Below are 15,743 nucleotides of genomic sequence, written 5' to 3' on the forward strand. Positions count from 1 at the left end.
TTTTCTACCTCTAATTATTCCCTCTCTTGCTCTTGTTTCACTGGGAGCAGCAAACCTGACAGGTAAGATTAAACCAATGTCAAGCTCTTTGGTCGTTTTAACCTACAGCAATTACTTGATACCAAACATTCTGCAGAGCAATGCTAACCAAACCCCGAAACACCACATCTAATCATGCAAAGTAAACTTGCATCATGTAACAATGCTAATGGTGTGTCCATACTGAGACTGCTTTTCTGTCCCCTCTTGCATCGATGTGCTAATTGGTTGTTTGGCTCATTCGTCTATGAGAAGCAAGCGCAAAGACTCTGAACCTGGAACCAAGAGTCTTTTGAGTAATGCAGAGATGATGGCCCACCACCCCACAGACCCTGTGGAGATGAGACGCATCAACTTCCAGACCCCTGGTATGGAGCACGTACACACGCCTGCACATAAACACACATTCCCCGTTTGCATAATTAAGCACACTTCTGGGTACTCATCATTTGGTAATGAAATATTCAAGGCACTAATTTGATCCTGATAAGATTAAGCAGAGAAGACTGTCAAAGTCCCGCTCTACATTAAGATAGATTTTAGAAACCGTCAGCTCAGGAGCCACCATGTACCTGGCAGTGTGCAGGCTATTCCGATATCATGTGGCTACTGCCCAGGTAGTACAGTCGGTGCTTAGTCACAGCTGAGTCATAACGGTGTGACAGAGTCTGTGATCATCTCCGCTCGCCCACACTCCACCTGCCAGGCTGTAGACGGCATGCCAGAACAGACAGAATTGACAGCACAGACAGAAATTATCATTGTCTCGACGTTCCTGAATACTTCTGAGTTTTCTTTGACGAGGCAAAAAAGATATATGAATAGATGCATTTTGGTTTAATGATGGTCTTTTGTAAAGGAAGTGCCAATGTTCTTGCCAGCGTAGCCAACTAAAACCCCACTGTGAGATAACTAGATCCGTACGGCCCCACCCCACCCCCTGCCGCTTGTGATAGCTAACAGCACAGCTGCTCTGGTTATGGCGCCAGTCTTTTCATGCTTCGTGTTTGCTGTTTCCATTCAGTCACCGGCTTCTGAAAAAGGGGCCTAAAGGAATATGTGAATCTTTACGTGTCAAAATGTTCTTATTAAAAACATTTTTTTCAGCTGCAGTTATATTAAGTTCACAAGAACCCTTGCTGGAAAAGCAGCAAGAATCGTGACCATATAGAAAAAGGTTTAGTTTTTGCTCCATCTGCCTGTACAGGTATATAAAGTCGAATAATACAATTTTTTTATTAGTAATCATTCTCTCTATCCCTGGATGAAGGTCTTGAGTCTTTTTTAAATGTTTCAGCAAGGCTTTATAAAAGCTGCAGAAAAAAAGAAAAAGCCTCTGCTCATTTATTTCATCATAAGCAGTTTTCTCTCATGTGGCAACAACCTTGAAGCTGCCTCCTCAGCCACTTGTCCTCTCCTGAGATTTGTGCTCTTGAGATGCTGGGGAAAGATGAAATTTGTTTCCAACAAAACAGGCTGATGCTATCTAAGGTCATTTTGATTGTGACAGGAGTGTTTTGTCGTGATTATCTGTGGAGGTCTGATTTTCTGTGAAGTTTCACAAGCCAGGTTATACAGTATCAGAAACCAATATTAAACCATCAGTAACCATCAAGTCTGCATGTCTGGTATTTATAATTGAGATTCTATAATAGCAGTATGACTTAAATATTCTTTATGGTGACATGGTGACATGGTTTCATGGTGATGTACATTACAATTTCAGAAATACAGAGAATCCATTCTGATTTTCACTTAAAAGGGGTTGTATTCATATTGGATTGTATGTAGAGCTGTAGAAAGAAGGGCCTATAGGATGTTCAGGGTGCTTCTTTGTTTGTGTGTGTGTGTTGTGTGCGCCCATGCAGGCACATGTGTGCATGGGCAAGTGCACACATATGTGAGTGTGTGTATAGGCGTGTGTGTGTGCACATTTGTTTGTGAACCACCCTCCTAATTAGTGTTCTGTCTGTGTTTGTTTTCTCTGAGTCATTGCTCCTCTGATCACAGAGAAAGCAATTTATCAAAGAAAAACAATTTACAAACAAACAGACTCGCCTCACTTTGTTCTAGCACATGCATCAAAATTGATTTTCTGCCTCAGCGTTTTCCTTAATGATATGTGATGGTCTCCGATTGTGTAATTATCTTTTGCCACATCTTTGCATGTGAGTGATGTTGACCGGTGCTGTTTTGGGATGTTGTCCTGATGTCTCTGCACAGCCCCTAACCGCAGCTTTTTGACCCTTGTTGCCACACAGGAATGATGAGCCATCCTCCCATCCCCATCAACGAGCTGGCCGAACACACTGAGCTGCTGAAAGCTAATGACAACCTGAGACTGTCCCAAGAGTATGAGGTGAGAATTCACCGTCAGTCATTATGCATCAATAGATAACATGTTTACTGTTTTTTTTTTTTTTTTGGCATGTTAAGCCTATACATCAAAAAGATAGCATTACTTAACATTTACCTCTCTATGTACAAACACTGCATGTTCATGATTTATTGCACCACTGCTTTATTGCAGTATTACTTTGCATTACAGGTGGAGTTCACTCTATCTTTCCATTATCCTTAAATGCAGTATTAAATATACAGCCACTTTGCAAGCGACTATAAAACTATATTGCCTCTTCCCAGTCCATCGACCCTGGTCAGCAGTTCACCTGGGAGCATTCAAACCTGGAGGTCAACAAACCCAAGAACCGCTACGCTAACGTCATCGCCTACGACCACACCAGAGTCATCTTGGCTCCCATAGAAGGTAAAGACCAGTTGGGTGGTTGGAGAGAAATAATAAAAGAGGCATAAAAGAGTGGCTTAAGGAAGCTTAGAGACTCAGAGCACATTTGTGTTCAGAGGGGGTTACTGGGGGTAGAGAGGGAGAGCTGCATGATGGATGAAATCTGAAATTGCAAACAGTGTGCAAGACCGGCTGTGTGCAGTGACATGAGACTGACAAACAGTGCGAGTGCATTCAAGTGCAGCCGGCACTCCTCCAGAACAAGTGGGGAGAATGGATTTGATCTGGAGCTTGTGTATTTACACTGACAGAGTCTTGTTTGTTTGTTGTCTTCCACTCGTCATCCAGCAGTCGTCTGTTAGAGGCTGCGGCTGGCAAAAAGAAACAGTTCATTAGGTTGTTTGATGTCATACATAAAGGTTAATTCACTGCTTCACGCGCTCAGATTAAGATTAAACAAGATCTTAACGAGAGTGTCTTGCTGCAAGCAGGTATCCTGGGCAGCGACTACATCAATGCCAACTACATTGACGGCTACAGAAAGCAGAACGCCTACATCGCTACCCAGGGTCCGCTGGCAGAGACATTCGGGGATTTCTGGAGGATGGTGTGGGAGCAGCGAGCCGCCTCCGTCGTCATGATGACGCGCCTGGAGGAGAAGTCACGGGTGAGAAGCCACACCCATCTACTGACCCATATACAGAACTGTCATCCGCTGTTTTCATTATGAGCCGGTCAAAATACTAGACTACTGTTAAATACCAGTGGATGCCTTAATAACACTTAGGCCAGGGTCCAGACCTCCATTAACCCTGGTCTAACAGTCACTTTACACTCACTAAACACCACTCTGGAGCAGGGTTAACATCTGCACTGTGAACTGAGGCTAATCCAAGTCCTGGGCTGCAGCTAAGTTAGATTAGGGCTACGGAATGCAAGTGTAAACAGGGCTATTGTGTCCAAGGGCTACGCTGTTCAAAGTGAGGTCCAGGGAGCCCCGGGGGTCCTTCTGGGCCTTTCAGGGGGTCTTCAGCAAAATGCATAGTAGACTAATTGCACTTTCATTTAATTAACTCAACATTGTTACAATACATAGAAATATATGGACGATTATTTTAGCATTATGTTTTAACCACTTTTAATCTATACATCATTATGAAATCTGAACAATTTGCTATTTAACACAAGCCAAAATATCTTTTTATATCATGGCCTCTAAAGGGCAAGATCACTTTTAATGGGGATTCATGGCTTAATGAAAGTCAACTTGGGGGTTCTGAACATGGAAAAAGTTTGAAAAAGCCTGTCCAAGGGCATTAGAGCTTTATAGGGCCCCAGGGCTTGTTCGGCCTCTCAAGGCAGCGTTCCCAAAATTCTTATCAGGCATCCACAGCTTTGGCGGACATTGTCATCACCAGAAGAGAATATTAGAGTCCTAATAGTCCAGACTGTACCCAGTCACAGTCATGGGTAACATATCTGTGGGCTCTTTGGCAATCTGTTCAAGTGAAGTCAAGTCACCAAGACGTCCACTTTGGCGGACTAATTTGGTGAAAATAAAGAGCGACGAGAAAACCTCCGCTGATGCAGGACCCAGTCCATCTGTGCAGTCTGAGAATAGTGGTGGAAGTGGTGATAATTATTACTGTGATGATGATGATGATGATGCCGTCCTCTCATTCATGTAGATAAAGTGTGACCAGTACTGGCCGAGCCGAGGGACAGAGACCTATGGGATGATCCAGGTCTCCTTGTTGGATACGATGGAACTGGCCACCTTCTGTGTTCGCACCTTTTCCCTGCATAAGGTAAATTCGGTCTGTCTGCCTGTGTCTCTTTTGTCTCTATCCAAGGCTCTTGTTAATTGCGCTCTACCCCTCCTTCACTGCTCTTCCACATTCCCTGCTAATTTTACTGTCACATCCAGTAAAAACGCTTTGATCTGTGGGTTCACAGTTATGAACCAGAAGCAAGTGGAATAATAATGAATTAAAATCTCTGCTGTCACTGGGAGTGTGGAGTAGACAGAGGGCATGTGGGCACACAGAGGAGAATAGATTAGACTGGGCTTCATGGAGCGCTCAAACGAGGCCAACTCCGCGTCTCGGGCGCTGGGACCTGATCACTGTTGGAAGCAGAAGAGTTTCTTACAGCAAGGGGCTAATCTAAGACCGTCAGACTAGTATGTCTCTGTGGCCTACTTACACAAGCAGAAACTAGGCCAACAGGCTTCCAACTGTAGCACCTCTTCTCAAAATTTTTGTTTATGCCTTGTGAAAAATCAGAATAGGAGATGTGTCACATAGCGGAAAAATAGAGGGCACACAGAATGTTCGGCATCATTTGTATGATTGTGGCTTTTTTATATATTATAGGAAATATGAGACTATTTTGGATTTTGGAATTTATTTTTCTTTACATAAACCATTCCTTTTAAAAAGGATTTTTATATACATTTTCTAAAAGGAACCCATTTACTGAGCTGCATTGCAGATCACACATTTGTTGAGTATTTTTTTTTTTTTTTTTTTTCAGAAATACACCCATCAATCACAAGTCTATCAATTGCTGCCAGACTGACACATCATAATGTGTCAGTCTGGCCAACTGTACTGTTTCTACGATAGCGATTCCACAGCATACGTAGGCTTGTACATGATGACTTGAGTGATAGGGATGCCAGTGTTTTTACTCGTCCCTTATGTATGCCAGAGTGGCAGCAGTGAGCGGAGAGAGGTTCGCCAGTTCCAGTTCACAGCCTGGCCGGATCACGGTGTGCCAGAGTACCCCACCCCCTTCCTGAACTTCCTCCGCAGGGTCAAAGCGTGCAACCCTCCAGATGCTGGACCCATCATCGCTCACTGCAGGTACACACGTCTAAAAGTTCACCTAACAGCACTTACATCAATATAAAACCCTTTGTCTCAGTTAACAAATTCATTTCTTGCTTCTTCAGCGCTGGTGTCGGCCGCACTGGCTGCTTCATTGTCATCGATGCCATGCTGGAGCGCATTAGACACGAACGCACTGTGGACATCTACGGCCACGTGACCCTGATGCGCTCACAGCGGAACTACATGGTGCAGACGGAGGACCAGTACAGCTTCATCCACGAGGCCCTGCTGGAGGCTGTGGCCTGCGGGAACACGGAGGTGGCCGCCAGGAGCCTGTACTCCTACATGCAGAAGCTGGGCCAGGTGGAGAGCGGGGAGCACGTCAGTGGCATGGAGCTGGAGTTCAAGGTAAAGGGGAAATTGTTCATCTGATATAACAAGGAATTTTTCAAAGACAAGGTCAGGGTGGGGACATAGGAAGATATAAAAATAAATTGGGTGACCTAATAGCCCTTTCCCACTATAGGAGCTTAGCCAGGCATGCCAGTCTGTTTCACAGATTCCATAATTGCTTCCATAGGGTACAGCAGAGTTCCAGATAAAGTTCTTGGAAGCTAATTTTTTTCCCTGCTGGAGGTTTTAAAATCAGAGTATTTGGCCCTTTAGGAGAGGCTAGCAGTGGTGTCGATTTTGATTGGTCAAGCATTGACATGACGACATTTTCTTAAAACATGTGCTATCATGTGAGGACCATTGAGGACCATTTAGACTCAACTGGCAAGAAAACAGTGATCAGTGAGTCAGGCCGACAATGAGATCCAGACTCATCCATCTAGTTTTACGCTCACTGCTGTGTGTTTATTGTCTGTTAGTGTGTTTTTTTAACTGCGTGTCATCTGTTTTTATGGTACTTGCTCTTTTCATCAATGTACTTTTTATTGTTGCTGCTGTTATTGAATATTTGTATGCTCTGAGCTTGTGTGAGATGTATGTTATGGTGAGACCAGAGACAAATTTCCAGCACTGGCTGACCAATAAATCTATAGAATGTGGTACAATATTATACAATACAATATTTGGAGAGAAAAAAAGTAATCAGCTGGAGTTCAGCCCCACTATTAGAAATTAAAAAATGTATGGTATCTAAAAGTGTACTGAGTGCACTTCATATCCCTCATGGTTGACTGTTTATTCAGGGGATACAGAAGCAAAAGCCAATCCCAGAACTTTACAGGCTCTGAAAAGTCTCAGGTCATGGAAAGTTCTACCCTTGGCAGCTGAAAATGGCTGTAATTATTCTGAGAAAAAATGGCTGCCAGTTATTGCTGGCAATGACAAATTCAAGTTTTTTGCATTGGTTGTTAGGGTAAATACAACAGGGTAGGCTTGTAGGTTAGTAACCTGCAGGCTAAATCAGTCAGAATTACCCCAAACTACTACCAAAATTATTTTTTTCTTTTTTTTTCTTTTTTTCTTTTTTTGAACTTTGAAACCATTGTTAATAGCGCATGTATGTTTGTCTTTTTTTCCTCCCCTCCAGCGTCTGGCCAACACCAAAGCCCATACATCCCGGTTTGTTACGGCCAACCTGCCTTGCAACAAATTCAAGAACCGACTAGTCAACATAATGCCCTACGAAACCACTCGAGTCTGTCTCCAGCCAATTAGAGGCCTGGAGGGCTCTGATTATGTCAATGCCAGTTACATCGATGGATACAGGTATGCTTTCGCCCTGCATACGCTGATATGACCCGACCCCTTTGTCCTCTTATGATTACTTGATGAGTAAATGGATTGGATAGGTTTTCACCACAGTGCTTTCACCTGTCACGTCCTGTCAGATCTGCGGTTACTGTATCTATGTACCCGCTATTAGTCTCGGCGCAAAGCACGCCTTTCAATCCTTTTGAAGAAAAGGACAGTGAAGTGGCGCTGATGATTCAGGGATTCAAAAGGGGCTGTACTTGCATGTTTTGACCATTCTTCTTCTTGCCTGAAGCTTGACCTCTTTTGAGTTTGACGTTTGAGAGAGAAAGAAAGATAATGGGAGTAAAAGAACGAAAGAGAAAAATAGAATGAGGGTGTGGGGTGTGCTTTTGTGCTTTACATGGCCTTATACTCTATGTGTGTGGGTGTGTGTGTTTGTGTGTGTGCGTGCTCGTGGTTGCATGCGTGTGCGTGTAGGCAGCAGAGAGGCTACATCGCCACCCAGGGTCCACTAGCTGAGACTACAGAGGACTTCTGGAGGATGCTGTGGGAACACAACTCTACTATAGTCGTTATGCTCACAAAGCTGAGAGAAATGGGACGGGTATGGACACACACACACACATACAGGCACAATAAATCCTGCAAATGTCAGCTCTTATCAGCTGTGTTTCGGTTTTGTTTCGTTCAGTGTTCGGCAAGTTACTCATAAAATGTAATACATTACTCATTACTCATTCCAAAAAGTAATTACAGCACTAATTGCTCAACAGACAAAGTGATTAGTTACCTCACTTGTAACTTTACATTTTATTACCCCACTGACAAAAACCAGCTGACATAATCCGAGCAATACTATTTTTCTGGTTTTATTTAGTAACACATGCTAGTAGTAAGCTCTTTCAAACATATTCTGCAAAGGAATAGCTACAAGTCAGCACACTGCACACCTTATTCTGGCAAACAGTCTAAAGAAGGTCTGTGCAAAAAAAAAATCAATAAGTTCAAAGTAACTGGAATTCTCCCAGTGGCTGAAAGTAAGCGCATCATCCATATCTCGTATCTTGCCATCCTCCATTGAAAATCAAGTTTTTAACCTTGTTAACATGTGCATGTGGTATCTTTCATATGCCACAAGACATATCAGGAGCGAAATAAGCTGTCGACACTATGGCTGTTTTTCTGCTTTGTAACTGCAGTGTACCAAGGACAAGCTCAAAAAGATGGATTCAGACAGCCAAGGTTTATGTTGACACAAGCCTAAGGCATGGTGCTTTCCATATCATTAGCACCAGATCACCAGTCACTTGAATGGTTTATTTTCAAAAAAAAAAAAAAAGAAAAGAAAAGAAAAGAAAAAAAGACTAACTCAAAATGGCTGCTTCACATGAACAATATTAGTGTAACTAAGAGCTTCGCTGCCATAAAATAATAGATAGATTATCAATTATGGAACAGCGTTCACAAGTGTCACTTTGGACTTTGTGGTTCCCCGTACACAGAGCTGAGCCAATATGTGTGTTTTATTCTCAAAAGATCAACAAGACCAACTCAAAATGGCTGCTTCACCTGAACAATATTTGTGTAACTAAGAGCTTTGCTGCAAAAAATATGTTTTTTTTTTTACATGGATAGATTATAAGAGGTAATACAATTTACAAGCAATGTGTGAGCAGCCAGGGTTGATGGGCAAGGACTATTTGCATATTCATAGAAACATGCATACTTAATGAGTGCAAGGTGTAGAGTTACATCTAAGCCATTGTAAGGCATGAGGGGATGTTTTTTCATGGAAAAAAAATCTTATAAATATGCAATATTGATGAACAAAGATGTTTTTTAGGGGTTTAATCAATGGCTGGAGGGGAATTTAGGCCGAATAGGGATTTTAAAAAAAAAATGAAAGGAAGGAAAAGAAATCTATATTGAATACTACAATAACACATGCATAACTGAGAACAGTAACTGCAATGTAATGGCTGGATTTGAAATTGTAATTAGTTGTACTACTCCTTACTAAAAAACAAAAAAAATGATCACATCACTGTAATGCATTATTCAGACATGCGCTACTGCCAAACACAGGTTTGCCTTTCAGCCTTTTACAAATAAGTCACAAAACTTTGTCCTTTTCCATGCTGTGTTCTCACAGGAGAAATGCCACCAGTATTGGCCTGCTGAGCGCTCAGCCAGGTACCAGTACTTTGTGGTCGACCCCATGGCTGAGTACAACATGCCCCAGTACATCCTTCGCGAGTTCAAAGTCACGGATGCCAGGGTGGGTACTGTGTGTGTGTGTGTGTGTGTGTGTGTGTGGGTGGGTGTGGGTGTGGGTGTGTCTAAATGCCTGTGTGTTTAATGACTTGTTCCCCTGCTGTACATTGTATTCAGACAGCGGTGTAACATCACACTCCTTGACATTTACCCTGTATTCCCCATCCATCAGTGCTTTAGAGAGCAGTGGCGCAAAGCATGTCCTATCGACCCGTGTGTGAATGTTCATTGTGTGTGTGTGTGTGTGTGTGTGTGTGTGTGTGTGCGCACGTGCATGTCACAACAGGTTAGTCCTATCAACAAGCCACCCGAGATTATTCCATTCAACCATGCTCTCTAAAGCTGCTGGTCTTGATGGCGTCTGTGTGTATGTGTGTGTGTGTGTGTGTGTGTGTATGTGCATTCACACATGCACATACGTATGTACCGGTCATAGATAACTCCAGTTAAGCCCGCCTTGCACTGACGCCACATTGACAGATGCTCTATTGATCTCCATTAAAGGGGAGTCAGGCAGGCTGAGCCGAAGAGAAAAGATATAATTGCCTGCTGAGTGGTTGACAATAGCAGACTTACCGACATTACAGCAAGAAGTTAACCACAGTCGCTGATCAAGTGTCAGATAACAGTAATCATTAGAAGGAAAGGGGGCTTTTGGTTTGGACGTATCTCCCTCTACACTCCGTGCAGTAAGGAGAGGCTTTTATAAATAATGTCTTTCTAGAATGGTCGCTCAGTGAAAGGCTTAGTGCCGCGATAAACACTGACAAGGAATCAGATACCTTTTCAAATCAGCTTAGCCTCAGGTTTTCAATGCATATGCATGGGGGAGCTGCTCTTATCGTTTCCTCGCTCCTTCAGGATGGCCAATCACGGACAGTGCGTCAGTTCCAGTTCACCGATTGGCCAGAGCAAGGAGTGCCCAAGTCCGGGGAGGGCTTCATCGATTTCATTGGCCAAGTGCACAAAACCAAGGAGCAGTTTGGCCAGGATGGACCAATCAGCGTTCACTGCAGGTAGGATTTTTTAAAAATTATTTTAGTATATTATTTAGACAGGTACATTGGAGAGAGACAGGAAAGAGGGGATGATATGCAGCAGAGTTAGCCTCAGTAGTATAAGATATGCACTCTACCCGGTGACCCACCTGGGTGCCCCTGCAGGTCAGTATTTACTGTCAGCTGTGTTTGTATAAGGAGCTTAAGTCAGTTTTTAAAATAAAGCGGCTTACTACCCGATGTAAAACAAAATTTTAATTGAACACTTGGGTGTATAATAACTGCAGCAATCAGGTCAGAATGTAGCACATAATTTTCAGAGCACACTGGCACACTGTCGGCTATATTGTTTAGGGTGTAATAAATGTTGACTGTTTGTGTTTATGGTCGTAGTGCTGGTGTGGGGCGGACCGGTGTCTTCATCACCCTGAGTATTGTGCTGGAGAGGATGCGCTACGAGGGGGCTGTGGACATCTTCCAGACTGTCAAAATGCTGCGGACACAGAGGCCAGCCATGGTGCAGACAGAGGTACAGACTTTCAACACATGTGGGCTTCACTTATTCACTGATTAGGCCGTAGATTCAGATGGGGAGGAGAGAAAATAAAGAAATAAACTGGAAATTCACATTTACACTTCAAGTGTTAACCGTGGTTACTTGAACAATAATTTATAGGAGAAACCTCGAAAGTGTGCAGTTCGGCCTCGTGCCTTTTATTGCACAGTATAGCACAGTAGAGCATGACTTTGAGTGTATTATGCAATCATACCACAGTTTCATTATTAATTCAGTGTTTATTTTGGGGGATTACCTGCAGAGAAAATGATTCCGCAAAGAAAAATAGTTCCCTATACTTTATCGTTACTGTGTATCAGCTGATGCAGTTCAACAGGTCAGCTGTCACTTTGTGTCAGCTTAGTTACAGGTATCAAAGGTGATCAAGGCAGAGTGATACATACACAGAAATGCAGTCAGAATGCCTCTCAGCCAATCAAAATGCTAGATTGGAACTCACTAGTATGACTTGAAATGTCTGGTTTTCTCTATTGGGACAAAACCATGGCTGCATTATGCAAATGTGTGGTATCATGCTTGAATCATGTACTCGTGTTATTGTGCATTCGTGAATCAGTATTTCTGTTCGCTGAGTGTTTCATTTTCAAATCTTCCCACTCATTCACAAATGTTGAATCACAATTACAAAGAGTGGTCTTTATTTGCCAATTATGATGCGAGTCCATAAACGTGAACACCCATTCGTAAATATGGCATTACACATTCACAACTCACACGTTCACAGCTTGTGGGGCATGTTCATAAGTCTGAGTACACATTTGCATAATAAAGTCATGATTTCATCCCCTTAGTCTCTGCAGTTCCTGCACTGTAAAATGGTGATAACTATTAATAACTTTGTCATACTGTAAAATGAGACTGAAATTAGACATTACAAGTCAGATAGCTGGACCCTGAAAATCCCCAACTAGTCTGTTCCTATGTACTATAATAATAATAACTAGAATATATTGTGTGCCTCTCAACTAGGACGAGTACCAGTTCTGCTACCAGGCTGCTCTGGAGTACCTGGGTAGCTTTGACCACTATGCAACGTAAGTGAAGAGAGAACCATCCATCCATCCTTCTGCTCTGAGGTCCACAAACAAACCAGAGAACAAAAGAAAGACAGTCTTAAGTAACAAGAACATCAAACCCCTCTGGGCGCAAAGATTCGAAGATGAACTTGACGCCAACAAAGGACAAAAAGCAACAACAAAACAGCAACAAGAACTCTTATGTCCAAGAGCACCCACACTCGTCAGGACGCTGCCTGAAGAGCTGGTGGGTGTGAAGACTATCCATGTGTAATCCATATACTTACCTCAGTGTTCCAGTGTGAAGGACGTATAATACATGTGTGTTGTGGTCAGCTATCTCCAATAAGAACCAGTGAAAAACAAACTGCTTCTGAACAGGAATTATGATACTATATGTGTATAAAAATAACAAAAACAAAAACAAAAAAAAGAAAAGAAAAAAAAAAAGACACAAAGAGCCTGGATATTTGCTGCACCCGAAATGGGCTTTTTATCCTCAACTTTGTATCTATTGGTTTGGTGTACTAAGGGGTTACAAAGTGCAAAGGTGAACATTTCTATGTATCTGTGAGTCTGTTTCAGAGGTGTCTACTGCTGCCACAGGTAGTTCTGATCATAGATTAAAGCAGATGACTAGATTACGCCTCAGCAGAGGCCTATGGACTAACTTGCCACCCTGGGGACTGTTGGAGAAGCATGTCGATGCTTATTTACCCTACGCACAGTGCCAAGAGAGGCCATGCTATTCTGTTCTGGGGCAGACTGAACATGGACTAAGTTAGAGATGGGTCTATCTATTGTCCAGCTTACATAAATACAAGTCAGAGCAGAGCCCACTCCTACAGACTGGCCTAGGATCAATTCACACTCCCCAGTCCCGTCTTCACTTGGGAACAGAGTCATAGCTGGCCTCAGAACAGTGATTAGAGCCCACTTTATCCTCATCTGGACTGAGTTTTGTAATCAAATACATTGTTCATTCAGCTGAGCTTGCTTGCTATTTGCTGTAGCCCTTTCTCATCCTCCGCTCCTCTTGATGCCAACCCCATTGTGTCAGTTCAGTGGCTCATAAGAAACACCAAGGGAAAGAATTGGACTCCGATCCATTCCCACTCTAATTTCCCACAGTTTTCCAGCCCATTCCTGCAGATATTAACGTGACTTTTGTTTGTTTGTTTTTTTTAATGTCTTTTGCCTTATGCTGAACTATTTTGTCTCTCTGTATCTCAACATGCTGCTTAACGCTCATGCAGTTTTCTGTGTTGTGTGCTAAACATTTAGTGTCATACAGTTGCTTACGCTGAGGATCAAAAGTTGTCCCCCGATCAACTTCCTCCTCTGGAGCTTACTTACTTGAATTATGCCACTTTGCAGTTAAATTCCTCTAGTATTTCAGTGGATCAGGTAAGGGGACTGACGATGGAAGATAACGGCCGGTCTCAGTTTCGCTTTGAGAGCGCAAAATCAATTCAGTGTGAGATGGAAATTGCTCACTTTCAGCAGTCCTCCCCTCTACCCCGTCCTCAACTCCATACTGAACTCTGTACAGAACATTGCAACTTAACCGATTGATGTTTTCCCTCCCGTCTACTCCAGTACACCGCACAAGTTCTTGATATCGATATATATCTTTCTTGATTTGACATATAACCATAATCGGTCCCACGTCGTGATTGAAGAGCACAGCAATGTTCCAGTGTACCTGAACTCTCGGCGATTCCACTGATTTTGTACATATGCAGTCATATCATTGGAGTCCTATACAGTACCGTTACATACGCCTGAGCACAAGATATAACGTGGGGTTGGACGTGATGTAGTTCTTATTGTCGAGAAAAAAAAAAGCCTTATTGTTACCGTTCACTTTGTCATATTTATTTGATATGATTTTTTAAGATATTTATTATTCTATTTTGTTACTTTTTAACTTTTGTTTTTAATTTATTTATTTATTTGAGATATCTAGCAAATATAACCAATAAGATGTTGTTTACTTGTTTCTTTGGCAAGCCAATGTTATTATATGATATTGTCTAGGGTTTTTTTTTGGTTTTGTTTTGTTTCTGTTTTGTTTCATTGGTCAGTTTTGGTGCTTTTTTTATTTGCTTTAGTAAACGATATGCACTCTGTGAGGGTGCTATTTGATACTGATTACTGATGTCCGACTAGTTAGCTAGATATGTATATTAGATCCAGACCTAGTTAAAGTTTACAGTGATGCCCTCTACCCCTCCCACCCTCCACCCCACCATAGCAACAACAGTGGTACAATCATAGCAACAGTGCTATGATCCCCTCCACAATTATAGGTTTTAGGGCATCAGGGAAAGTAGATATATAGAGCAGAGTAGTTGGTGAAAAACTATGGCAAGCTGTGCACAGTAATATTTAGTTTGCTGCAACAAGGAGAGCACAAGGTAGCAAGTGTATTTTTGACAGAGAAAGGGTGAGAATCGCCCGGCTACACACTCGACCCTCGAAGTTATTGTTTAAATCTGAAATTATTCTGATATGAAATTTATGTGTGGTCCAAAAGTCTTGACGATGTGTGACATATATGAAATATGTTATTCCTTCTGATGATTTTTTGTGTCAAGAGAAATATAAGGCACACATATGAAATCTATTGAGGGTCCTGCTCAGATGACGCCATCGCCCTCACCTATGTACCTGTTCTTTCCTTTCAAACCATGGATGTAGATATTGTATCTTGACTTTGTATTAAAAGCAGGATGATTGGATATACAGCACAATGAGCTGCTTGATTCCCGTGGCTTTATTCCTCTCTCTCTCACACACTCTAACTCTCTCTCTCTCTCTCTCTGTCTTTGTCTCTGCGGTTGCTGAGTGGAATCAACCAGATAGTACTGCCAGCAGACCACATCATATAAGTTATTCAGTCCATGTCCACTAGGTGGGGCCAAAGTAACCCCAATTCAACATTCGCTCTTATCAGTGCACTCACATGAATGTTGAAGTGCTACTTTTTACTTGATCCATGCAACAATGCACTGAGAAATTGGAGATAACATTTTTTTGTCCTCCTTTTTAGCAACATGATGGCAGAAGGAGCGGTCTGATAACCAGTTTGTTTTAGGGCCACAATATTTTTGTCGCATTCAGTAGGACAAGATAGACCTAATCCCCAAGTACACATGCATACAGCACAGATCAATAGATTATTATCCAATATGTGCAAACACTACATTTCATACTAGATACAGGAAATAAGAAAGTCAGTCTGTAGCTGGAAGAAACTCGCTGTCGTGTTTTTTTTTTTTTTGTTTTTTTTCCACTGTGTAATGAAAAGTTTGTGAGAATATAGGGAAGAAAACCAGAGCAAGGAGCTAGTAATTTTCCATTTTTTTTCTCCGCACTCTCCTTCAGAAAGCTGCTTTTTTGCATGAATGACATTCTTTACAGAGGCACTGACAGTGGAAAAGGCTTGTACGTCAGTGCTGTATCTGCAATGCTATGCAACATTTTGATATGTTGGAGACTCATTCTCTGACCTTGTCTGCCCCGCATGCCTATGATTAGAAAATGAAG

The 15,743-nt window shown here is 42.3% G+C and overlaps 1 protein-coding gene across 1 annotated transcript in view; it reads left to right on the plus strand.

Annotated features, from left to right (window-relative positions):
- The window catches only part of ptprsb (protein tyrosine phosphatase receptor type Sb), a 75,533-nt gene extending 60,583 nt beyond the window's left edge, over positions 1–14,950 (plus strand). Inside the window, exons 18-30 of the mRNA XM_030075241.1 lie at positions 295–407; positions 2,301–2,398; positions 2,683–2,806; positions 3,277–3,452; positions 4,474–4,593; positions 5,498–5,652; positions 5,742–6,027; positions 7,160–7,338; positions 7,804–7,930; positions 9,479–9,604; positions 10,462–10,616; positions 10,992–11,127; positions 12,145–14,950. Coding sequence (XP_029931101.1) covers positions 295–407; positions 2,301–2,398; positions 2,683–2,806; positions 3,277–3,452; positions 4,474–4,593; positions 5,498–5,652; positions 5,742–6,027; positions 7,160–7,338; positions 7,804–7,930; positions 9,479–9,604; positions 10,462–10,616; positions 10,992–11,127; positions 12,145–12,213 — 1,864 coding nt within the window. The 3' untranslated portion in view covers positions 12,214–14,950. The remainder of the gene's footprint in view (positions 1–294; positions 408–2,300; positions 2,399–2,682; positions 2,807–3,276; positions 3,453–4,473; positions 4,594–5,497; positions 5,653–5,741; positions 6,028–7,159; positions 7,339–7,803; positions 7,931–9,478; positions 9,605–10,461; positions 10,617–10,991; positions 11,128–12,144) is intronic.
- Positions 14,951–15,743: the final 793 nt, after the last annotated feature.

This window comes from Myripristis murdjan, chromosome 17 (assembly GCF_902150065.1).
Source record: "Myripristis murdjan chromosome 17, fMyrMur1.1, whole genome shotgun sequence".
Taxonomy (NCBI): Eukaryota; Metazoa; Chordata; class Actinopteri; order Holocentriformes; family Holocentridae; genus Myripristis; species Myripristis murdjan.